Raw genomic sequence first — 22,352 nt, forward strand, 5'->3', positions numbered from 1 at the left:
ACCATGTCTGAAATGTATCTCAGCTGCTTCTTCCTTGCCATGAGCAAGAGCGGTATGAGAGCTTGATCAGCTGAGGGGCATGCAGTGTGTGAGTGGCAGAGTCCCATACCAGGAGAGGGGTCTTGCATCTTGTGGCTGGCACAAATATCCTTGTCATCCTACTTGTGCCCATGGGCACAGCCAGGATTTATGGGGGGTGGGGTGGGGGTGGCAGAACCTCAGTTAGTTACATATTTTTATTGATTTACTTATGAGGGAAGCTGCCCTCCCTCCCTTGGCTATGCCCATGCTTGTGCCATTGATTTATGGGCTCTCAGGTTCTGCAGCAACTGGAGAGCATTTCTGCGCATGGCGGAGCAACTACTGGGCGAAGTATTGGAGGCCTGATTTTGCCCAATAACGGGACCAGCCCATTATTCACTATGAAGCATGTCACTATTATTTGCAGTGCATATAAAAATGCAGGTTACAAAAGTTTGAGTGCTGCCATAAAGTTAAAGCGAGTCATTGTAAGATTGCAATTAATTGGAAATGATGCAAAGCACAGGTTACTTTTACTTTAAAAAAAACCAGATAAACGTGTAATTATCCCTGAGGCAGCGTCACACGGAGTTGCCCCCCAGGTGGAGGTCCCGTCCCTCAAGCACTTCTTGAGGGCGAGTGCTAAAATCTCTACGAAAAGTGGGGCTCCATGGAAAAAAATTCTAGCTTGAAGGGGCCACTGCGAGAAGCACCACCTTCGGAGTGTTGCTCCTGAGGCGTCTGCGCTCTTTCAAACGGATTCATCCCGCTCTTTTAATTGCGCCAGGAGCTCTTGCGGGTACAGGAATGATGGGGGGCGGAGGTAGAAAGGGGGCGCCGTCAGAGGGGGGGGGCTCGGCGAGCGCGTCTCCAGGGACGGGCCAATTCGGAAGCCTTCGTGCGCGTACGTCAGGGCAGAGGGAAAGCGTGGCTGGATCCGGTCCCAGGCCCAGCCTATTCTGGCGGCGTCCACTTAGCCAGGCGCCCGCAGGAGGCCCCAGAGGAGCGCGGAACTCCCTTCTTAGTCGCGCAGGGTCCGCGCGCAGGTGCCGGCGGGCGCAGCGCCTCTTCCTCAGCATCCTCCGGAGCCCCGGCCGCAGGCGGGGGAGAGGCGAGGCGAGGGCGGCGGCGGCGGCGCGCTGGAGTGGCGGGGCCCGGCGCCAATCCCGACCAGCGCGGCGCGCTTCAAGGCGCTGGGAGGCGGAGCTGCGCCGCAGCCCGGCGGGGAGGAGCGCGGAGCCGAGCCCAGCGCAGCACGCGCCCGCCGCCCGCCCCGCTTCCATCTGCCGGCGCCAGGCTGCCTCGGGACCCTCGGCTTCCCCCAAGGCAAGTGGACGCGGGCAGGAGGGGGCGGCGGGGGCCCCGGGCAGCGGCAGGAGACGCCCGGGAGGAGCGGTCAGCGGCAGCCGCGTGGGCTGGGGGCTCGGCGGGCGGCGGAGACGACCTGCCCCGCGAGTGGGGAAGGGCTCGGCCCGGACCCCGGGCGCGCAAGTGCGCCTCGCCCGGCGGGCAGGAAGGCGTCGCCCGCCCGCCCGCCCCTCGCCAGGGAGCCACCCTGCTGCTGCTGCTGCTGCTGCTGCCGCCTGCCGCATCCTTCCTGCCAGAGGATGCCGGCGTCGCTTGCTTCGCGCAGGGCGCACCCGCCCCAGACGGGAGGAGGGAAGGAGGGCTCCCCTCTCTGCGCCCCTCTTTTCGAGGGGGACCCGCTGCGCTTCCCGGGGTGCGGCGGCCTGGCGAGCCTGCGCTGCTCCTGGAAACGAGCCCCCCCCGGCTAATCCGCGGGTCAAGTGCGGGCATTGGCGGCCCACCCGGCGCTACCTCGCCTCCTCCGCGACCTGGTTCGCACCTTCGGGGCTGGAGGGGCCTTGCTCCCGAGGGAAGGGCAGGGGCCCGGCAGCGCCCCTCGGAGGCAGCCCCCCGCGCCCGGCCTGGCTGCTTCGGGGAGGGGCGCCCGGGGCCGGGTGGTCGCGGGTGCCGCCGACCCGAATCCGCTGCTGGTCCCGCGTGGGAGCGGAGCCTTCTCTGGAGAGAGCCGGAGCAGGATGGGGTCTGGTGCTCGGATCCCAAACTTTTCCTCAAATGCTCTGAGAAAACAGGATTGTTTCTGATCTGCAGAATGATTCACGAGGGACCAAGGATATGTGTGAAGATTTTATTTTCACTTCGAAGTGGTCGCAGACTAAGATATGAGAAGTGGTGCTTCAAAGTGGAGTGGTTACACTTCACCTCATCCAAATTGTCCCCACCCCAACCCCCCAAAAGCGGTTTGTTTTTCTGGAGAAGATGTACAATATTGGTACATAGCGGCTGGTGGGAGCGGGGTTTAGACTGGGCAGAGGGAAAGACTTGATGGATCCAAACTACAAGATGCAATGGATCCAAACTACAAGAATGGATCCAATGGATCCAAACTACAAGAAACTACAAACTACAAGATTCCACCTAAACATGAGGAAGAACTTCCTGACAGTAAGAGCTGTTCGACAGTGGAATTTGCTGCCAAGGAGTGTGGTGGAGTCTCCTTCTTTGGAGGTCTTTAAGCAGAGGCTTGACAACCATATGTCAGGAGTGCTCTGATGGTGTTTCCTGCTTGGCAGGGGGTTGGACTCGATGGCCCTTGTGGTCTCTTCCAACTCTATGGTTCTATGAGGGTCCAGTGACTGCTTTTAAGTAAAAATCAAAGCACCAGGAGTTAAGGATCTAGTGAACCCTGTAAGTTGTCACCAAGGGTTCAGTTTGATGTTGCAAGCCTTACGGTGAAGTCTGGGAGACACTTTGGCATATAGAGACCTTTTTATGAGGAAGTGTGTGTGTGTGTGTGTTGAGTTCAGTGTAGCTTTAGGATTGCAGGGTCAGTCACTGGAACGCCTCCCATACAAACTGACAAAGTTTTGAATTTCAATTAGTACTATTAACTTCAGAAGAGGCCCTTTTTTGCTCCCACTGAACTGTGTTGTGTGATGGCAACTCTTATGTAATACAGTGTCATGCAGATTTTTTAAATAAACGGCGGTTTTAAAATAATTTTGCAGACTTTGCTGAGGGTACTGATTTTCTTTTTGCACTTCCTTACAGTTTGCTTTTTGTTTTGTCTTTTAACATATTAATGGTCCACAAATGTGGAGTCTGTATCCTGAGTTCTGCAATCGGTCTTCAGATTTTAGGCCTCTGTGACCACACAGATTTATGGAAGGCATGGATACTTGCTTTAATTGAAATTAGTGGCTTCTAAGGTCTATTATTATCCAGTTAGAGATGCTGTATTGCCAGCCATTTTTTTCTTTTAAGTGCTACTTGCTTTTAAAATAGCACTTAATGAACCCAATGTCTAAAATGACATCAGGGGTGAGATGTATATTCATAGGCGCCGACTCCATGGGGCTTGAGGGGGCCCGAGCCCCCTCAAAAATTCGTTTGGGGGGGCTCCACCCCCCAATAATCTCCGGCGCCCCTCCAGCAGAGCGCCATTGCCACCCCTCCCCCAGCCCAAAATGCACAGGGTCGGGCTGCATGCCTCCTGCCCTCCCTCCCGAGCAAAAGCTCCACCCAATTTCCTTCGGAGCTGATTAATAGGCGCAGCACACTCTCCCCTATTCGCTCACGAGGAGGCAGCGCCACTTTATTTGCATATTCATGAGCTTATTTATTATTCATGAGCTTTCCCGGGCCCCCCCAATATTTTTTATAAGTCCGCGTCCCTGTGTATATTTGAATGGGAAGATACCAACTAACTTTACGTTTATTTCCCTTGTGCTTTACACATCCATTTACTGCAAAGTAGTCCAGTGAAAGAAATTGTAAGTTACCGTACTTAATATCCTTGTGGTATGACGTGCATCTTGATACACATGGTGAATGTTACCTGATTCAAGTTTCAGTTCTTAATTAATTTTTATGTTTTTGACCAAACTGATTGCACGGCACTGCTCCCCCATTGTGGTTCTGCTGTTCGTTCTAAATTGAACACTATTTGTGTTGGCTTCTCAAAAATTTTGTGACAACCTAAATTGTGGCGGGGGGGGGGGGAAATGCTTAGGAACCACTTGAACAATAAGAAGTATAGTTGTACAGTACCTTGGTTCCCGAACGCCTTGGTACTCAGACATTTTGGCTCTTGAACGCCACAAACCCAGAAGTGAGTGTTCCAGTTTGCGAACATTCTTTGGAATCCGCATGTTCGATGGGAGCTTCCTGCAGACAATCAGAAGACGCACTTTGGTTTCTGAATGTTTTGGAAGTCAAACGGACTTCCGGAACGGATTCCGTTCGACTTCCAAGGTACGACTGTAGCTGAATTCTGTTGTAAAGTGAATTTTACTTTGCAACGTGTAAATGTATTTTTACTTGGCGCATGCATAAATAACAACAGCAAAGTTAGGCTGAATGAGATGAATGTCTATTTAGTCCAGCAGTGGCCAGCCAGATTCCTCTGGAAAGCTCTCAAGAAAAGGATGAGGGCAGTGGTCCTACCCTGCTCCCAGAATTTACAGCAGAGGTGTGGGAGCTCCAGTCTGCATTATGCCATTAATTCTAAGCTCAATTTTTAGAAAGATGGTCTGTCTAGGAGCCATTCCATTTATCTTGGAAATTATGCTTCTGAATCCTGAGCACATAGGAACATTACATTTGTATTGTTGTTCTTTGGGATACAGATGTAAAATTCATGGAAATTTTGTAGACATGGGGTAAAAAAAAACCTGTTTCCATTGTTTTCTAAAGATAGTGTGCTTGGGGGTCTTTCATGGCTTAGAAAATATTTACAGTTAATTCAAAAGTGGGAGTACGTTTGCAGCATCCAGGGGTGAAGGACCCAAGGATGTGCTGGGGTCACAGTATGAACTGTGTGATTTACTGACAGACACGCTGTGTGACATATGTACTATATTCTACTACTTGCAGCATTCATATTAAACATAGAACTTGTTTTTTGCTCAAGTTTATTTAGGCCCCATCAGTACCTGTCATGTAGCTCTGCTTGTGGTTAATGTCTGGTTTTTGTGTACAATGCATTACTTTTTGTGTAATGAGAAGTTTGGGGCTTAAACCTGCCTGCATGACCTAACCCTAACCCTTTCGGATGCTGAAAGCTGAGGACGGAGCTGAGGCTTAACAGTGGATGAAGCAGCACTGCTCATACACAACTCATGTGTGGAATTGCAAGCATACAATAAACCTCTCGAACATCCAAGGCTGAATTAAATGGTGTGACTTGCTCTGCAGTGCACCCTCCCCCTGTAGAAGTCCCTTTGAAAAGTCATTTTAAAAAGTTATCTCCATAAAAAAGAAAAGGAAGTTGAAATATACTCAGAGTCGCAAAGTGATTTCATGCTCTTTATTCAGCTCATAGTGGTGAGGAGGAATGAATCAAAGTCCCCTCAAAGTATCTGCTTTATATACATTATTTACACAATGGGCTGCACATGATTGGTTAATTCTGGAATTCTACTGTAAGCCAATCAGGTTGTGGATTCACTTGTATCTGGAGTATGATTGGGTGGTTCCTGCCAACCAATCATACTGCTGCATTGTTCTTGGACCAATCAGACTGCTGCATTCTGAATCCTATTGTTCTAGGACCAATCAGACTGCTGCAGTTTGGATCCTATTGTTCTAGGACCAATCAGACTGCTGCAGTTTGGATCCTATTCAACTCAGTACATAACAGAAGTGATCGCTGCTGCTGCTGCTGCTGCTGTTTGAGTCCCCAGTTCCTATGCTTGTGCCTTGTAGTCAGCCATAGAAAAATCAGTTTTGGACTGGGACAATTTGGCATGGGGACAGCTTTGAATGTGGACACTTCTGCTGTTGGTGTTTTTTCAGTGGTAAAGTAGAGGGGGAATGCAGTTGAGGGCAGCTTGGGAACCTTTTTCAGAGCAGGATTGATGTCATCTGCAAGAGTGGCAGGTCAGTTGACAGATGAGAATTTGAAGTTTGTTGCCAATGACAGGATCCCCTGTCCCCGCTGGTGAGCTTCCTCCCCCGTTCAAATTTCCCTGAACTGTAGAGAATGCAAGAGCAGGGGCAGCTCCAAGCGTATCTGCTCAGAAGCACTTGCCCAGTTTTTTATTAGGCAAACAAACCTCTGCTAGGTGTGCCATGGCAAGGGCCAAGGAAGATTCACATTGTAATCAGTAAGCTGAGGGACCTGTTACCGCTTGGCTGAGATCCCTGCGAGTGTGGACATCCCTCTTCTTGGCTGACTGTGTCTTCAGTGGAGTTGAAACACAGGGAGGAGTGAAGCCACATCAATGAGGGTTTGTCTCGTGAGTGTAATTCGTTAACAGTTGTGTGCATGGAGAATTTGCTCAGGAAGAGGAGTCCTGGTCACCCTATGCTTGTGAGAGAGCTACTTTGAGCAAAGTAGTTACCTTAGCATTTCTGTGTACTTTGTGTTTAAAGCATTAAATTTGGCCATAGACATGCAGTGATTGTGCCCAAACCTTTTGTGACCTATCCATCCTCACATCCACCCAGCTTTGAATTTTTTACACTGATCACTTACAAACTTATATTCTATATATCAAGCAACTTGCACTAATAATAATAAAAATAAAAATAAATTTATTATTTATACCTCACCCATCTGGCTGGGCTTCTCCAGCCACTCTGGGTGGCGTCCAACAAAATATTAAAATACAGTAATGCATCAAACATTAAAAGCTTCCCTTCAGATGTATTCTGAAAGTCTGGTAGTTGTTGTTCTCTTTGACATCTGGTGGGAGGGCGTTCCACAGGGCGGGCACCACTACCGAGAAGGCCCTCTACCTGGTTCCCTGTAACTTCACTTCTTGCAGTGAGGGAACCGCCAGAAGGCCCTCGGAGCTGGACCTCAGTGTCCGGGTAGAACAATGGGGGTGGAGACGCTCCTTCAGGGATACTGGACCAAAGTCGTTTAGGGCTTTAAAGGTCAACACCAACACTTTGAATTGTGCTCAGAAATGTACTAGTGATTTGTAAGGTGCCAGTTGAACTAAATGACAAATATAAAATAGTTTTATATGCAATGAACAAATAAAGGTGTGCAGATTCACAATGCCATATGAAATCTTGTAGCATCACATAGGCATACAAATATGGAAGGAGGAGCAAGCTTGTTCTCTCCTGTCCTGGAGGGTACAAGAATGGCTACAAGAAAGGCGATTGCAGCTAAACATCAGGAAGAACTTTCTGACAGTAAGAGCTGCCCCACAGTGGAACAGATTCAAGAGAAATTATGGACTCTCCTTCCTTGGTGGTCTTTTAAGCAGAGGTTGGATGGCCATCTGACATGGATGCTTAAGTTGAGATTCCTGCAGTGCAGGGGGTTGGACTAGATGACCCTTGGGGTCCCTTCCAACTCTACAATTCTATGATTCTAAGTAGTTCACTGAAAATTGTTGTTTGCAGCCAGTGATGCAGCTAGGCAACTTTAGACCCTGAACTTAATGATAGTATAGTGTCCCCCTTTAGATAATAGGAGACCTATAAGCCTATTACTTCACTTGTGGAGCATATAATTAATGCCTCTTTACAATGTGTTCTATAACCACTGCTACATTCCTTAAATGTTGTGGGGTGGGGAGTTTGCCAACCCAGTGTGCAGTTTTGCCTTTTAAGATCAGATAGACTGCCAGAATAAAATGGAGCTTGCTTTGGCTGCCATGATGCTTAGCACATTTACTTTGGAATAAACACTGTTTTATTTCAGAATAGGATAATATAAATTTTAAAGTAAAAATAATATCAACATCTTATTATTGTTTTTTACAGCTACGGAGCAGCCGTCACATGGTTTTACAGCTGCCCTATAGCTATAAAAGTTTTTTTAAGGTAAGAAAGGATGCTGTGGTGACCATGTTGGCTCCCGAGGGCTAAGCATGCACGTGCCAGCCAAAGTACTGGATGCTAATTTGTTGGTGCCCCCATCTTCTGCCACTTTCATGTTCTGTGGGCCCAGGATTTCATCTCATGAACCTTTTTATAGTTGTTTGTGAGTGTCATCAAGCAGGTAGATATTCACAGAGCTGATCTGGTTTGTATTATGTAGTTTCAAAAAGCTTTCAGAGTACCTCACCAAAGTTTTCAGAGTGAGTTTAGCTGTCATGAAATAAGAAGGCAGATCCTCTTAGGGTCAAGAGTTAGAAAGAAAAAAAAAAGCTGAGAGCACTGAGAGCAAGAATAAATATGTAGTTCTGCCAGTGAACAGATCAAGAAAGTGAAGTCCCCAAAATGGTTAGATTGGGAGTTGTGCATATTACTAGTTTAATGATCTGTAGTTAGGGCTTAGCAATGAGATGGCCATCTTTGTTGACACCACATTGTTAAAGGTGATTAAAACAAGGGAGCTGAAAGGAGCTATCAAAGGGTCTCTCCCAACTAGGTGAAATGGCAAATGCAATTCAGTATAAGCAAGAATTAAGTGATGCACAATGAGACCCCCCCTCCAAATACTTATTTAACACATGCTAACAATATTTAGGGATGCGGGTGGCACTGTGGGTTAAACCACAGAGCCTAGGGCTTGCCGATCAGAAGGTTGGCGGTTCAAATCCCCGCAACGGGGTGAGCTCCCATTGCTCGGTCCCTGCTCCTGCCAACCTAGCTGTTCAAAAGCACGTCAAAGTGCAAGTAGATAAATAGGTACCGCTCTGGAGGGAAGGTGAACGGCGTTTCCATGCGCTGCTCTGGTTCGCCAGAAGCGGCTTAGTCATGCTGGCCATGTGACCCAGAAGCTGTATGCCGACTCCCTCGGCCAATAAAGCGAGATGAGCATCAGCCACGACTGGACCTAACAGTCAGGGGTCCCTTTACCTTTACCTTTAACAGTATTTAGGAAAGAAATTGAAAACAAAACTGCCAATAATGCTGTGATACAAATCTATGGTGCGACCACCACTCTGGCCACCTCGCGTGAAAAAGGATCCTGCAGAGCTGGAAAAGCTTCAGAACGGGGGCAGTCAAAATGATCAAGGGGAAGGAGCCACACCTCTACAAGAAAAGGTTACAACATTCGGGCCTTTTTAGTTTTGAGAAAAGGTGAGTAAGAGGAAACATGATAGAAATGTATAAAGTCTTCTAGGTGTAGAGAAAATAGATAGGGGGGGAAATAGCTGCCTGCCTACCCACTCCCAAGTCAAGTGCAAGGTATGGATGAATTGGGGTCCAAATACTTGCAAGCATGCTTCTCCCCCTGACTCCAGCTTGGCCCTTGAGACCCGGGAGGGGGCCCTTCTCATGGCCCTACAGCAACCCAAGATACAACTGTCTCTGCTTTGCCTACGTAGCTCCTTACTGTCAGAGGTCCTCCAAGTATCTTTGGTATTTGGGCTTGGATGTCACCATTTATTTCATGCTGTGAACTGCTCATTTAAAAATTCAGGAGTGGTCAGTAAATAAAAGATGTAATTTTCAGCTTGGTCTGCCTTCAGAGAGAAAACGGATATGTGAGTTCAGGCACGAGGGGCATTCTTAAAATGGCAGAAGACTTTCTTAGCAGTGGTTGGGGACTCATTCCCTGCCGCTTCTTCAGTCTATCTAATTCAGCTCATGGATGGGATGCCTCTCCACTTGAACTCTTTATGCCTTCATTGGAGGATCTCTTCCCACATTACACATCGATGGGTGCCAATCTGTTGCTAGATCTTTGGCCGGTGGCCCTGAGAGCAAGGAAACTCACTGACTTCAGACACAGCCAGCAGGAGTGATGTTGATCAGCTGGGACAGAAAGTAGTATTATTTGCCCTACAGGTATTGGATTTGTCATTTTCTGTTTGCGGTTTAGGTATCCTGTCTATTTTTAGTTAAGCGTACGTTAAGCTTCTTGGTAACTTAAGGACAGTTTGTTTCTCTTGCAACCTTTTGTAACCTGAGTTCTAGTATATTACCTTTGGTGTTTCCCCCACTTTGAACTATTATTTTTTTAGGACTGCAGTATGCTTCTAGAACACATATGTGTTCAATACCTGTTGTAAATCAAATGTACCTGAATTGAATATAGCAGCAGAATTCCTTTCTTGAGGAACTTGCCAGGGCTAGTGGTAGCAAATATTCAGAAACAAGTGTGAGGATATTTCCATTTTTTGTAAGTATAAATTGATTTGGTGTCAATTTTTAGACATTTGCTTTATTCTATTCTGTTGCACCTTGGATAAAATGTGTTGGGGATCCTGGTTTCCTACAGTAAGGGCTGGTAATGAGAAATTCCAGGGGTGCCACTAACTGGATTTATGACATTTGTACAATATTTGATTTATGTACAAATTATACACATAATCCTTTCTCTTCCAACTCTATCTTTGACATCTCAATATGCCTCTTAATTTCTCCATCCAGGGCTTCATTCCACTCCTCCTCCAACACAACTCAGCCACTTGGATGTTTTATTTCTCTAGACCAGGGTTTCCCAAACTTGGGTTTCCAGCTGTTTTTAGTCTACAACTCCCATCATCCCTAGTTAGCAGGACCAGAGGTCAAGAATGTTTGGGAATTGTAGTCCAACAACAGCTGGAGACCCAAGTTTGGGGAACCCTGCTCTAGAGACCTGTGCAAAGGTCTTTTCCATTTCATCATCCACTGCCTCCAACTTTACCATTGCCAGAGCAGCAGATATTGCCAGCCTTCATGTCACGTTTGCAGACAGCTTTGTAACGCACTCTGCCAACAGGCCTGGTGCCTGAAGCCAGCTGTCCATAGAGCACGCCCTTGGGAATCCTTCCATCCTCCATTCTGTGGACATGACCAAGCCAGTGTAGACTTTGCTAAGACAGGAGTGTGAACACGCTGGGAAGTGGGCTTGGAAGAGCACATCTTTGTTTGATAACAGGCTCCATGTCCTCAATGCCAGCCTCAAACCAGTTGGGGATCTGCTGCTATATTTTGCCCAAGAGGGCACAGCTGTGTTCTAGGTTGCCTCTTTGATGAAGTTCCACCTTGCTTCAGTGCTATCTCTTGGGCAGTTCAGTACAGCTTGTTCAACGGTATCAGAGAAGCGTTCACAAAGTTCAGGTAAGACTGTTCTGTTTTTGTTGATTCCAGGCCATACTTTGTGCTATGAACTGTCTTTGGCTGGAGATGGATCTTGCTCACTACTAGGGAGTGATCTGTGATCCGTGTCGCAGCTGGCACTGTGGTAGCTCAGTGTAACACAGTTCAGTCACCAGATCTCCTGGTGGCAATCAAGACCATCTGGTGCCAGTGGCCTGACCTTGGGTGTCTCCAGGATCCTCGATGTTTTGCCTTGTTAGAGAAGAATGTGTTCCTGATGCAGAGGCTGTGATACAAGCACAGCTCAAGCAGCTTTTATCCATTCTCACTCATGCTGCCAATTCCAAAGTAGCCTACGCAGTTATCCCATGTGTGATGATCATTCCCAACTCTGGCATTGAAATCTCCCAGCAGGAATAGGTGTTTACAGTCTGGGACCCTCACTCTGAAAGATAGTAAGTGTGTTGGGAAGGCTACAGACACACCATAAATGGCCTATGAAAAACTGGCCAGTCTGTATTTCCTGGCTGCAGCACTAGCTAGAAAGCAAAGATGGGGCCGATGCTATGTGGGTCCAGGAACCAAGAGACTGCTGTTTGTAGCAGAGAGGTAAACAGGAGAGAGGGAGTCTGAGCCCTGCCACCCCCCTGCAGTGGCGAAGCTTCATGCTCCAGCACCGGGAGGTGGAGAGCAGGAGGGGGCGCAGCTGGCGTGCGTCCCAGGGGCGTGGCGCACCACCCACAAGGGCACGGCACGTGTCCCGAGGGTGTGGTACGCCACCCACTGGGGCGTGGTGTACGTCTGGGGGCGTGGCACGCCGCCTGCGGGGGCGTAGACGGGGGCAGCCGTGATGGCACCCCATCGGGATCGCGCTGTCAGGGGCTTTGCGCTCCTCCCGCACTCCTCTTCCTTCGCCGGTGTCCCCCTGTGAAGACGAGAGGAGGGCGAAAAAGCTGGTTCCTTTTTTAAAAAAATATTTTATTAAAACTTTTCAAAATACAATAAAAGACCAGGATGAAGCAGAGGCAGAAACAAAACAAATAAGACAGAAAGAATATTAAGAAATAATAACTGAATAAAAAGATAAAGAAAAAGCTAAGAAAAAAGAAAAAAGGCAATAAGTAAAAGTGATTTCCAACTATCCATCTGTCAGTTATATATGCAAGAGTTCCTCAAAATAATTGAATGTTCAATCCCGAGTAATATCCAGCTATTCCTTTGCAAGCTGAAGTTTTCCCAGTCTTCCGTCCGGGCACCTTAAGTTCATTCATTTTCCTTTCTAACCAAGAAGTCCAAAAGAGCTTCTCCAATGATTATTATAAGTAAAGGTCAGCAGTAGTCTTCCTCCAGACCCACATCCCAGCTTTATCTCCAATATTAAAAAAAGCAGGCCTTATTTTTTTATTCCTCAAGAGTTTCTTTGCTGTGGTTATATAATAAAACAATAATCTATCATTGGTTACTAATTGTATAGGCATTAATTCACACCCAAATTCATATACAAATCTTCCAATTGGCCTTTCCTGTTGGCCATGTGTTGCATCCTTATCTTTTTTTAAAAAAGTTTCAGTTTCTTGCTTTTCCGTTCTTTTTCCAGAAGTGTTGCAGGAGGCTTAGTGGCTTTTCCCTCTGAGTTCATTCCAAATTGCGTACAGAGTCCTTTCTTCTCCAACATCATAGCTTCAACTTTACCTTGCTCTACTCCTTCAGGCATCAGTATGGAACCATCCTCTAGGACTGGCCAAGCATCATCAATATTTTTTCCAAGAGCTATAAATCTTCAACCATCTGTATGGAACCATCCTCCTGATCTTGCACATCATCACTGGTATTTCCCCCCAAGATCTTCTCCTGTCTCTGTTTTGTCCAATACTTTCCCCCATATCAGTTTCTGCATCTTAATTCCTTTAATTGATCACTTAAAAGTTGTTGTACAACTGCAACAGTCAGCAGGTTATTTTTTTGACATTTTCTTTCAGTCCTGGGTGCTTTAAAATAAGTTTACACAGTTCTTGCTCAGATAAGACACATTTCTAGCCTTCCGATGCTCCCACAGCAAGTACAGCCAGCAGCCATATAATTTTGCATTGCAATAAACACCCTTCAATCGGAGGATTAAAAGTAGAACTAAACAAGATGAAAACTTCTCAGAACTCTTGGCTGTTAGAAACAGGTGTTATAAACTTTTTTGGAATGTAAATCAAGGTAAGCTTCCTGAAAACTATTTTTTTAACCCCTCAAAGATGTATTCTTTGAGTTGTGTTTTACATGCACATTTTAACCGACAGATAACTTCCGTAAATATAATCTCTATAGGAATTTCAAAAGTAGTTGCAGAAAAGAGGTCTTGCTGGTCTTTGCCCTAGGGATTAACCTCTAGTGGCTCTTAAGTGGTGCTTGGGCAAGGTTACGGTTCTTCCACCCCTGGTCTTTTACCTGTCTTGAGTTCCTCAAAGATTTATCAGTCCCACAGAGGGAGTAATCCTTCCAGAGCATTCAGAAGTTAATCCCTTTGTTATCTCTGTACCTCAGAGATGAAATGACCAACAGGAACTATCATTAAAAGGTAAAGGTACCCCTGCCCGTACGGGCCAGTCGTGTCCGACTCTAGGGTTGTGCGCCCATCTCACTTAAGAGGCCGGGAGCCAGCGCTGTCCGGAGACATTTCCGGGTCACGTAGCCAGCGTGACGAAGCTGCTCTGGCGAGCCGGCACCAGCGCAGCACACGGAAACACCGTTTACCTTCCCGCTATAAAGCGGTACCTATTTATCTACTTGCACTTAATTGTGCTTTCGAACTGCTAGGTGGGCAGGAGCTGGGACCGAAAGACGGGAGCTCACCCCATCACGGGGATTCGAACCGCCGACCATACGATCGGCAGGTCCTAGGCACTGAGGTTTTACCCACAGCGCCACACGCGTCCCATGGAACTATAATTAATCACCACTTAATTACATCTGTTGACAGCGTCTTGACAGATGCAGCTAACCAGCCATGACACTCCCCGGAAGTCCTAAAAAGCTGGTTCCTGACCTGATAGTTGCACATGTTGTACTGGTTCATCTGGCAGCTTTGCTGCTACAGTTGTTTTTACTGTTTTCAATTTATGTGGGGTTTTTTTGGTGGCGTTTGTTTTTATTGAGGGAGAGGAGATGTGCCTAGAAGGAGAGGAGCTGGGAAGAGCAGAGGGGTAAGGTTAGGTATTGTGTGGGAGGTTAGATATTGTGTGGGAGATGGGGCAGGCCAGGTAAGGAGCACACAGCACAGGCAGTTGTTGACTGTTGCATGTCACCCCCTCCTCCAATCTGGGGAATTGTGGTTGTCCTGTCAGCCAGCCCTCAGGTCTGTGGCTGCTGTTGAATGCCAGGTCAGCCTCCCTCATCCATGATCTGATTGTGGATGAGGAGGCCAGTCTGGTCTGTATCACTCAGACCTGGGTGGGTGAGCAGAGTGGAGTACTCAGGGCAGCATCAGGGCAGACTAGAGTTGGGGAGGAGGAGTTCCTGTTTTAGCAACACCTGGCAAGCTGTTTTAAACCCCAACTTTAGGATTTCAGAGTACCTTGCACATGATGTCAAGTATCCATGCCTTCCATAAATCTGTGTTAATGATCTACAGGTCTAGTGCTTGTCAACAGTGCAGAAAATATTGATCCAGTAAAACTGCTAGCACATTTGCAAAGCTAAGCAGGGTCCAGTATGGTTTAAAATTGGATGGGAGGCTGTGTTGAGATTCCTGTATTCCCGGGGGTTGGACTAGATGACTCCCAGGATCCCTTCCAGCTCTACAGTTCTATGAGTCTATTTACCATCATGATTTTTACTTAGGATGATATGAAAACCAACAAATCACAGAACACATTCATAGACACAAAATTGATGGTGTTTTTCTGAGGATTATTTGCAGAAACTACAATGATCTGTCTGGATCTGTGCCTCAGATCCATGTTGTTGTTGTTTGGGGGGGGGGTTGTATCATGGCAGTGATGGCGAACACATGGTTCAGTCAGTGGAGACAGATGTGATCTGTAATTTCATGGTTGGTGTGGGGAGTGAGAGAAGGCCCTTTAGGGAAAAACAATGCCATTTCAACAGGACCTTTTCTTTTCTGTATCTCCCACCCCTCCCACACTGTGCTTTCCTCTCTCCTCTCAGATTGCTCCCCTTTCCCTCCTAGTCTCTCAGCCATTCTACCTTTTCTTCAGCTGCCAAGGTGCCGGTCTGAATTTTGAAAAATGCATAGAGGTGAAAGAGGAAGTTGCAGAGAGCATCACTCTTTCAGCTCTACGTACTTTTTTTGGGTGGGTGTGTATGTTGGCTACACACCTTTGCCATATTTTTGTGGGAGGCAGGACTCAGAAAGTTTTCAGGTGCTATAAGGGCATGACGCTAGTGACCCCAAAAGTTGATGAATGGGAACTGTGAGCTAGACCCCTCATCCAACAATCCACACCTAACACCTTGAGGAAGGAGGAATCAGGTGTGTTTGACTGCCTGTTGCGCTCTCTGCTAGGAAAAGGAGCCCTATATTTCAGTAAGTTTTCCTCTGCACACATGGACAATACTATAATTGCTCTTGATCAAATATAACACCTTGCCAAAACAATAGCTGTTCAAAATCTATATGAATACAATAAAAGCCATGACTGTGTTTCTGCCTTATGATTTATCACACCAGAAGTAAATGAGGGGACTTTGAGCGTAAGGAGCCTACTCATTTGCCAGCAACAGCTAAAGAGGCTGAGGAAACCCAGCCAGATGGGTGGGGTATATTATTATTATTATTATTATTATTATTATTATTATTATTATTATTAAATTAGATAGAGCCAACCTTAATCCAGGTGGGTGTAGTTTTCTCGTTTTAACCTCCATAGTGGAAGCAGCTGAGGTGTGTATCAAGGCATCCCTTTTTCCTAATCGCACTTCATACAAAGATGAGAGCTGTAGTACAGTGAAAGCTTTAGCTAAAGAGTGTTAGTGATGGAGCGAGCTATGTTTTTTTATTTTTAGAATGATATTTATTGAAATTTTCCAGACAATAAAAAGTTACAGAGTTAAAAAGAAAAAATAAAGAGAGAAAAAATAACAATAAAAGAAAAAAAGATACAAAAACACAAAAACAAAATACATAAAAATTAAAAAACAATTAAAAACAAATCAATATTTTCATGTCTTATATTTCATTTACTTGTTTCCTGACCTCCTCACACCTCCCTTTTTTGTATTCCAGTTCACATGATTAATTCAGCAAATCCCTTCCCTCTTTGTTTTAATCTTAATTCTATATCTTAACATATTATAACTCTGATTATCAATCCATTTTTACATATTCTTTTTAACCTTATTGCTAAAACCGTTTCATTTCAATCCAACACCATTTTAACATTCAGTGATGGAGCGAGCTATGAAAGCAAAACCATGTTCTTGTCCCAACAGGGTCTCTGTGCTTCTGAAAGCTGCTGTCTGTCATGCAGAACAGCAGGTGCAGTTCCCTCAGATGCACAAATAGAGGATAGGGAACAGGGCTTGACAGCAGCGCTTGTGAAAAGGATCTAGGGTCTTAGTGGACTACAAGCTGAACATGAGTCAACAGTTAAGCAAAAAAACTATTTCTGCAGTGATTTTTATTATGATAAATTGAAACAGATGATTTACGAGCCTCCCCCAAGAACCCCATGAAAAGGTTCAAGAATGGCTTCCCTTTCCAAGATCATGACAGCAGGGCAAGGGTTGAGCCAGACGGTTGTAGTGAAACATGTAATTTGGCTCTGTGAAAAGTGCTCTGTGCTTTGTGACTGCAGCTGCCTTAACTTCTTGGGTTTGAGTGCCTTTATTGGCCTGCATAAGATCTTTGGAAAAGGTGACAATTTTGTGGTGCTTAATATGATGGGATAGCACTGATCAGCTTCTCTGTAACTTTTGCCTTTATTGCATTGCACTAGGCTGCATTTCTAACTGTACCAATAAAAAACCCATATGCAAAGAGTGTTTCCATGATGCTGCTTGATGTAGTAATCAACATTGTAGAAGACAACATTGTAGAAGACAACATTAGGTGACAAAATAGCCCTCAAATTGCTATCTGGTAGTATTTGACAAGTCAGGTAGTACTGTACTCTGAAAGACTCTAAATCAGATGTTTTGCGCTCCTGCCACTGCTAATCTATAAGCATATTTCCTGTAAGTGCTAGCTTAGCCCTGGGCAGCATCTCAGATTTGCAGAATTTTCACACACTGTTGAGATTTTTCCTGTAGATTTGGTCTAATTAATTTTAATTAATTCAATTAACCTTTTTTTAAATTGCAGGGTTTTACTGTAACCAAACAGGGTGCATGTTACTTCCCAGTTGACGTAAAAATGTTGGCATATTGATACATGGGGTATTTAAATCTCATTAGTTTAATTGAAAATGCCTTTAGTCAGATCCTGCAGGGATGTTATGTTCATGTTATGTTATATGTTCTCCTGCAATAAATGGGAATGAAACACAATAATCTTGGATAGCATTATGTTTGTTTAAGGCTTTCTTTGATCAAATAGATTCAGGTAGGTAGCCGTGTTGGTCTGGCGCAGTAGAAATATATCTGAAGTATCTCAAATGTATCTGAAGAAGTGTGCATGCACACAAAAGCTCATACCAAGACTAAACTTAGTTGGTCTCTAAGGTGCTACTGGTCAATTTATTTTTTTATATATTTCTACTTTGATCAAATAGTTAACTTTCATTTCCCTTTTTATTTTGTGCTTTAGAATATTGAGGATAGTGACTATGACAGCAGTGGGTTCTACATGGGATGGCACTGACTGCTGCTTGACGTCTTAACATTCGATGTTCAGAGCTGCTTGGCAGTTGATATATTGCCAATATAAGAATACGTATTTGAAGCCATGTCGAAGAAAAGCCGCACAAAGGCAGAAAAGGACATGGAGACTGAAGCTGTCCAAGCAGCAGCGAATGAGGAATTGCGGATGAAATTGACAAACATTCAGATTGAATATCAGCAGGAAAAAGGCAAGGTATGTAAGCTTAATGCTATGTGGAGGTATGTCCAGCTAAGCAATGAGCAGTTCTCACACCATCAGGTCTTAAGGGATTTAAAGAAATGAAATACTCATCAAACTTGCATACAGTGTTTCCATAGCTTCTCCTTTCTGGAAAGACGCTCCCTCGATTTCAGTGCTTTAGAATAAAAAGGTGTGTATAATTTTTTCTGGAATGGAGGTGTTGGTGTCACTGTTTCACCAACAGCCAGATGAAAGTACTTTGCTTGTTGGTGTTATCCAAATAGATAATATTTTTGAATGATAATTTTAAAGATCACAGGATGCAGCTCTTTCTGCCTTGTTACTTTATGTGAGAGATTTGGTGTATTGAATCCCCGCGACGGGGTGAGCTCCCGTTGTTCGCTCCCAGCTCCTGCCCACCTAGCAGTTTGAAAGCACGTCAAAGTGCAAGTAGACAAATAGGTACCGTTCCGGTGGGAAGGTAAACAGCGTTTCTGTGCACTGTTCTGGTTCACCAGAAGCAGCTTAGTCATGCTGGCCACATGACCCGGAAGCTGTCTGCGGACAAATGTCGGTTACCTCGGCCTGTAGAGCGAGATGAGCTCGCAACCCCAGAGTTGTCCGTGACTGGACCTAACGGTTGGGGTACCTTTACCTTTATGCACTTAAAACTTCATACACTTCAATGGCTTATGCGTTTAAGCTGTGGATTATTCACTTCAAAAACTCTTAAGACCCTGTTGTATCAACTTTACTCAGGAAGATCTGTGTAAATGCTGAGTCTTATTTTTTTGTTCAACTCAGGTTCGCTAAATTGGAGAGTCTTGCAAGAAATAGATATATATTCAGAATACCAAAAACCTTTTCAAGTGCTTGCACACATGACCTACTAGGTTATACATGTCTAGATTTAGGGGTCTGCTGCTGGCATCCTTGTCTCTTGTTGCAGCTCTTGTTTTCAAGGTGACAGCTTTAATTATTTAGCAATAAACTTTCAGAAAAAGCTCCTTGCTAGAATTATCCTGCCCGTTCCTCCTTGCTTTTTGAGAAATAAGTATTTCACCTTTACAGCAGAAAAAGAAGACTTGCTGCAGCTGTCACAAAGATGAGTTTTAGATGACTGCTTAAAACATTTCTATTTGCAGAAGCATTCTCTGAAGTGTTATGCAATAAGATATTAGTTGTATATTATCCCAATATAAATTCAAAACATGTACACTGTATTGTGAAATCTTAAGGCGTCCACAGCTTTGGTATTTTGATTAGGCAGTATACACATTTGTATTGCATATAGTAAAATAATAAGCCACTCGCTTAAGAGAATTTTATCACCTTCTTTTAGACAGGGTCTTGCAAGTTGCTAGCTAAGGGTTTGTTTAAATAGCTGGTTTATCCCAACATGGTTTCCTTTTTAACAGTAATTGTTTTGCTTGCTTGATTTTCTTAAGAGTGGGTTTGTTCTGTAAGTGATCTCTCTTGTACATGCCATGGGCGACAGGTGCCTATTAAGTAGTTTAACTTAGATACAACCCAACTAAAGTTTGACAAGAGTTAGGAAGCTGGGAAGGGAATCTGTGAGTGCAAGGAGAGTTGAGAGCACTCACTCGTGTCACATCAAACCATGGTTTGTTATTGCACAGCCCCTGTAGAACTGGAAGTGCTGTCATATTTGTCTAGTCAACAAAGCTTAGAGAATAAGAGCTGTTATTGCACATGTATGCCACTTAATGTTTCTTCACACTTCAGTAAGTCAAAGAAGATAATGTTGGTGCATAAAGCTAAAAAGCAATAAACAGTAAACTTTCTGTGCTGTTAAGGCACGTATGTACATATACAGAAAGCTGAGATTTATTAATGATGTGTGTTTAGCCATTTTTATATATAAGTGATGGCTTTGTAACTATTTTAGTGTTTAGTTTCCCCTTAACAGATGTTCTTTGCATGTTCATTGAGTGTGTGCAGGAGGCTCTGCCAAGATTTCTGATGGCACAGAGAGCCCTCTATGCGTTCAACTGTAAATGTGTGTGCTCTCTACAGGTGTTTTAACGAGGGTGAGAAGGTTGGGGTGGAGTTTTCTGCTGCGGTGCCATCCTGCATAAGCATCATCATTGAATGAGCAAATAATGCTTTTAAGGACTACACTGTTCATTGACTTCAGACGCCAGGCTAGGATTTGCTTCCAGGCTCTCCCACCAATATTAAGTACCTTTGTCTCTAGATTGTTCATTAGCATGGGGATATCAGTTTACAGAAGTAAGGTGTAATGTTGGGCATGAAAGTGGTCTGTTTCTAATAATCCAGTAGCTTTTGCTTGCTGTCATATTTTGGAGCTGCCTTGAATTTTGCTGTTTGTCCTTGCTAGATGGCTATGCAAGTAACCAGCTGCCAAATTTCTCCAGTGTTGCTTGTTAGTCAGCAAAATTGGGAAGTGATTAGAGTTACTATTCTTTAGTTATGCCGTTCCCCTCTGTTTTTCTGGTATGCATAATGAGTAATTGTGGGAAACTTAACGCAATTGGACAGGGAAATTGCCAACTTCTTGAGGCTGGTTCACACAATACATCTTTTGTCCGTGCAAATATTGCATGGTGTTCACGCTTACGGACAAACATAATAACCCATTTGGGATGTAATGATAAACAAAGGTTTATTGTTGCATGTAGAAGACTTGGGGTTATGGGCTGCCCCTCTGCCTTTGCTGTGAGGGCTGTGGCTTAGTTACCCAGAGTTTAGCATTGTGTCTGAATGGAGCCTTAAACTGCAGTTGAGAATACCGTATTTTTCAGTGTATAAGACGATGTTATTTTATTATAAATAAATGTTAAAAATTGGGGGTTGTGTTACACACGGATAGTGCAGAGGGGGGACGGGTGATTGTTGGCAGCCGCGAGCAGGAGATTGTCAGTGGCGATTGTGCAGGTGATTGGTGGCTGTGGCACGGCTGGCTGTCTATTGGCTCTACAGCGGTAATTGGGCGGTTGATTGGCGGTTGCCGACAGATGGCTTTGGTGGCTTTGGCGAGACGTGCGACTGGCAGTGGTGGTCGGGCGGGTGAGCTCAACAACTCTGGGCAATCGCCCCCCCCAAAAAGCTTAACAACTCTGGGCAATCTCCTCCCACTTCCTTAATTTGGAGTCCCAAAAAATAGGGGCCATCTTATACACGGGGGGGGGGTGTTATACACCAAAAAATACAGTAATTATATTTAGTTTGTTTCAGCTAAGGCAAGGCTAACTGCAGTTTGGAGTCTTACCTCAAGTTAGTCTAAAACAGAAGTGGAAAATTCAAAACCCTTCTTCCCATCCCTACCAGAAGGGAAGCGGAATGTTGTAGCAAGCTTCAGGTTTGTACCTGTGCCTGTAATGATAAACAAGGGCTTTTATCATTCCAACCAGATGAAACCAATGTGTGAGCAAGAGATCACAGATATGGTCAACAGCAGTTCTCACGATGATGCTATCTGGAAAAGTGCATCTGATTTTCTGATTCACAACCTGTGTTGCTATTTCACTACACAGCCCAGGCTATCTTTCATTGTGGGTGTGTATGTTCTGATTTACACAGGTATTTTTCTAAAATAGTTTTACTTCCTTAGTTTTAGGGACTTTCAAATAGATTTGAAAATGTGCTGCTTTGTTCGTATCTTCCCCTAAACATAGGGCTTGTCCAAACTGGGCCTTATGGTGAGTTTGAGGCTGATTGAGTCCAAGATTTCTGAGCATCCTGAAGCTACACTCAACCAGAACCCATTCTACTTCTTTTGATGAGTGAATTTAGACTTCCCCAATCCTGGGAAAATCAGGAGAGCAAAGCAAAACCTCTGTATTCAAGGTGGCATCAGGACTTAAAAGAGCAACATGGAATTGGCTTTTTGATCTGTGAAACTGTGAATTGAACCGTGTATTCAAGGAGCAGTCGGGGTCTGTTCAACCTGGCATGTCTCTACACCAAGACAAGATGGGCTTTTGTCTTCATCCAGCAGGCTCTTTGCATATGCATAAAACTGAAAATAAGAATGAAAAATGCACCTCTTTCCCTGGGAAACTGCATGAATCTGGCCCTGTCCACTACTGGAATGGGAACCCTGACAGCTTTCTGCTGGGGTACTGTGGCCCTTGGACTGAAGAGCTTCACCCCTTGCTAGTTATTTCCACTATGTGCTAGTTAACAGACTCTTTGTACACTGGAAACTCTGGTAAATAAATGAATTGACAATTGAGGACTATACCTACTTGGTCCATGCAATGCACTTAAATCCTCAATGAGTCCTCAGTCCAGTCATTCTGAAGAAGATCTGGTTCAAAGTGATGGGATGTAACTGAAAGGCAAATTCATGTTTGACCCACGTTTGGAAGTAGCG

At 45.0% G+C, this 22,352-nt stretch overlaps 1 protein-coding gene across 7 annotated transcripts in view; it reads left to right on the forward strand.

Annotated features, from left to right (window-relative positions):
- Nucleotides 1-1,254: 1,254 nt before the first annotated feature.
- The window catches only part of JAKMIP1 (janus kinase and microtubule interacting protein 1), a 99,448-nt gene continuing 78,350 nt past the window's right edge, over nucleotides 1,255-22,352 (forward strand). For 5 of the 7 annotated variants that reach the window (XR_014011495.1, XM_081207671.1, XM_081207666.1 and 2 more), the window contains exons 1-2: nucleotides 1,255-1,347; nucleotides 17,738-18,004. Coding sequence is in view for 6 of the 7 variants with exons in the window: in XM_081207671.1 (XP_081063797.1) it covers nucleotides 17,876-18,004 (129 nt within the window). In the remaining variant the exon portion in view is untranslated. Of the gene's footprint in view, nucleotides 1,348-8,871; nucleotides 9,037-15,005; nucleotides 15,518-17,737; nucleotides 18,005-22,352 lie in introns of those variants that run through there. The other 2 variants (XM_081207668.1, XM_081207667.1) reach the window with 2 other exon arrangements.

The sequence above is a fragment of the Podarcis bocagei genome (genome assembly GCF_964188305.1).
Source record: "Podarcis bocagei genome assembly, chromosome: 9".
NCBI classification, from domain to species: Eukaryota; Metazoa; Chordata; class Lepidosauria; order Squamata; family Lacertidae; genus Podarcis; species Podarcis bocagei.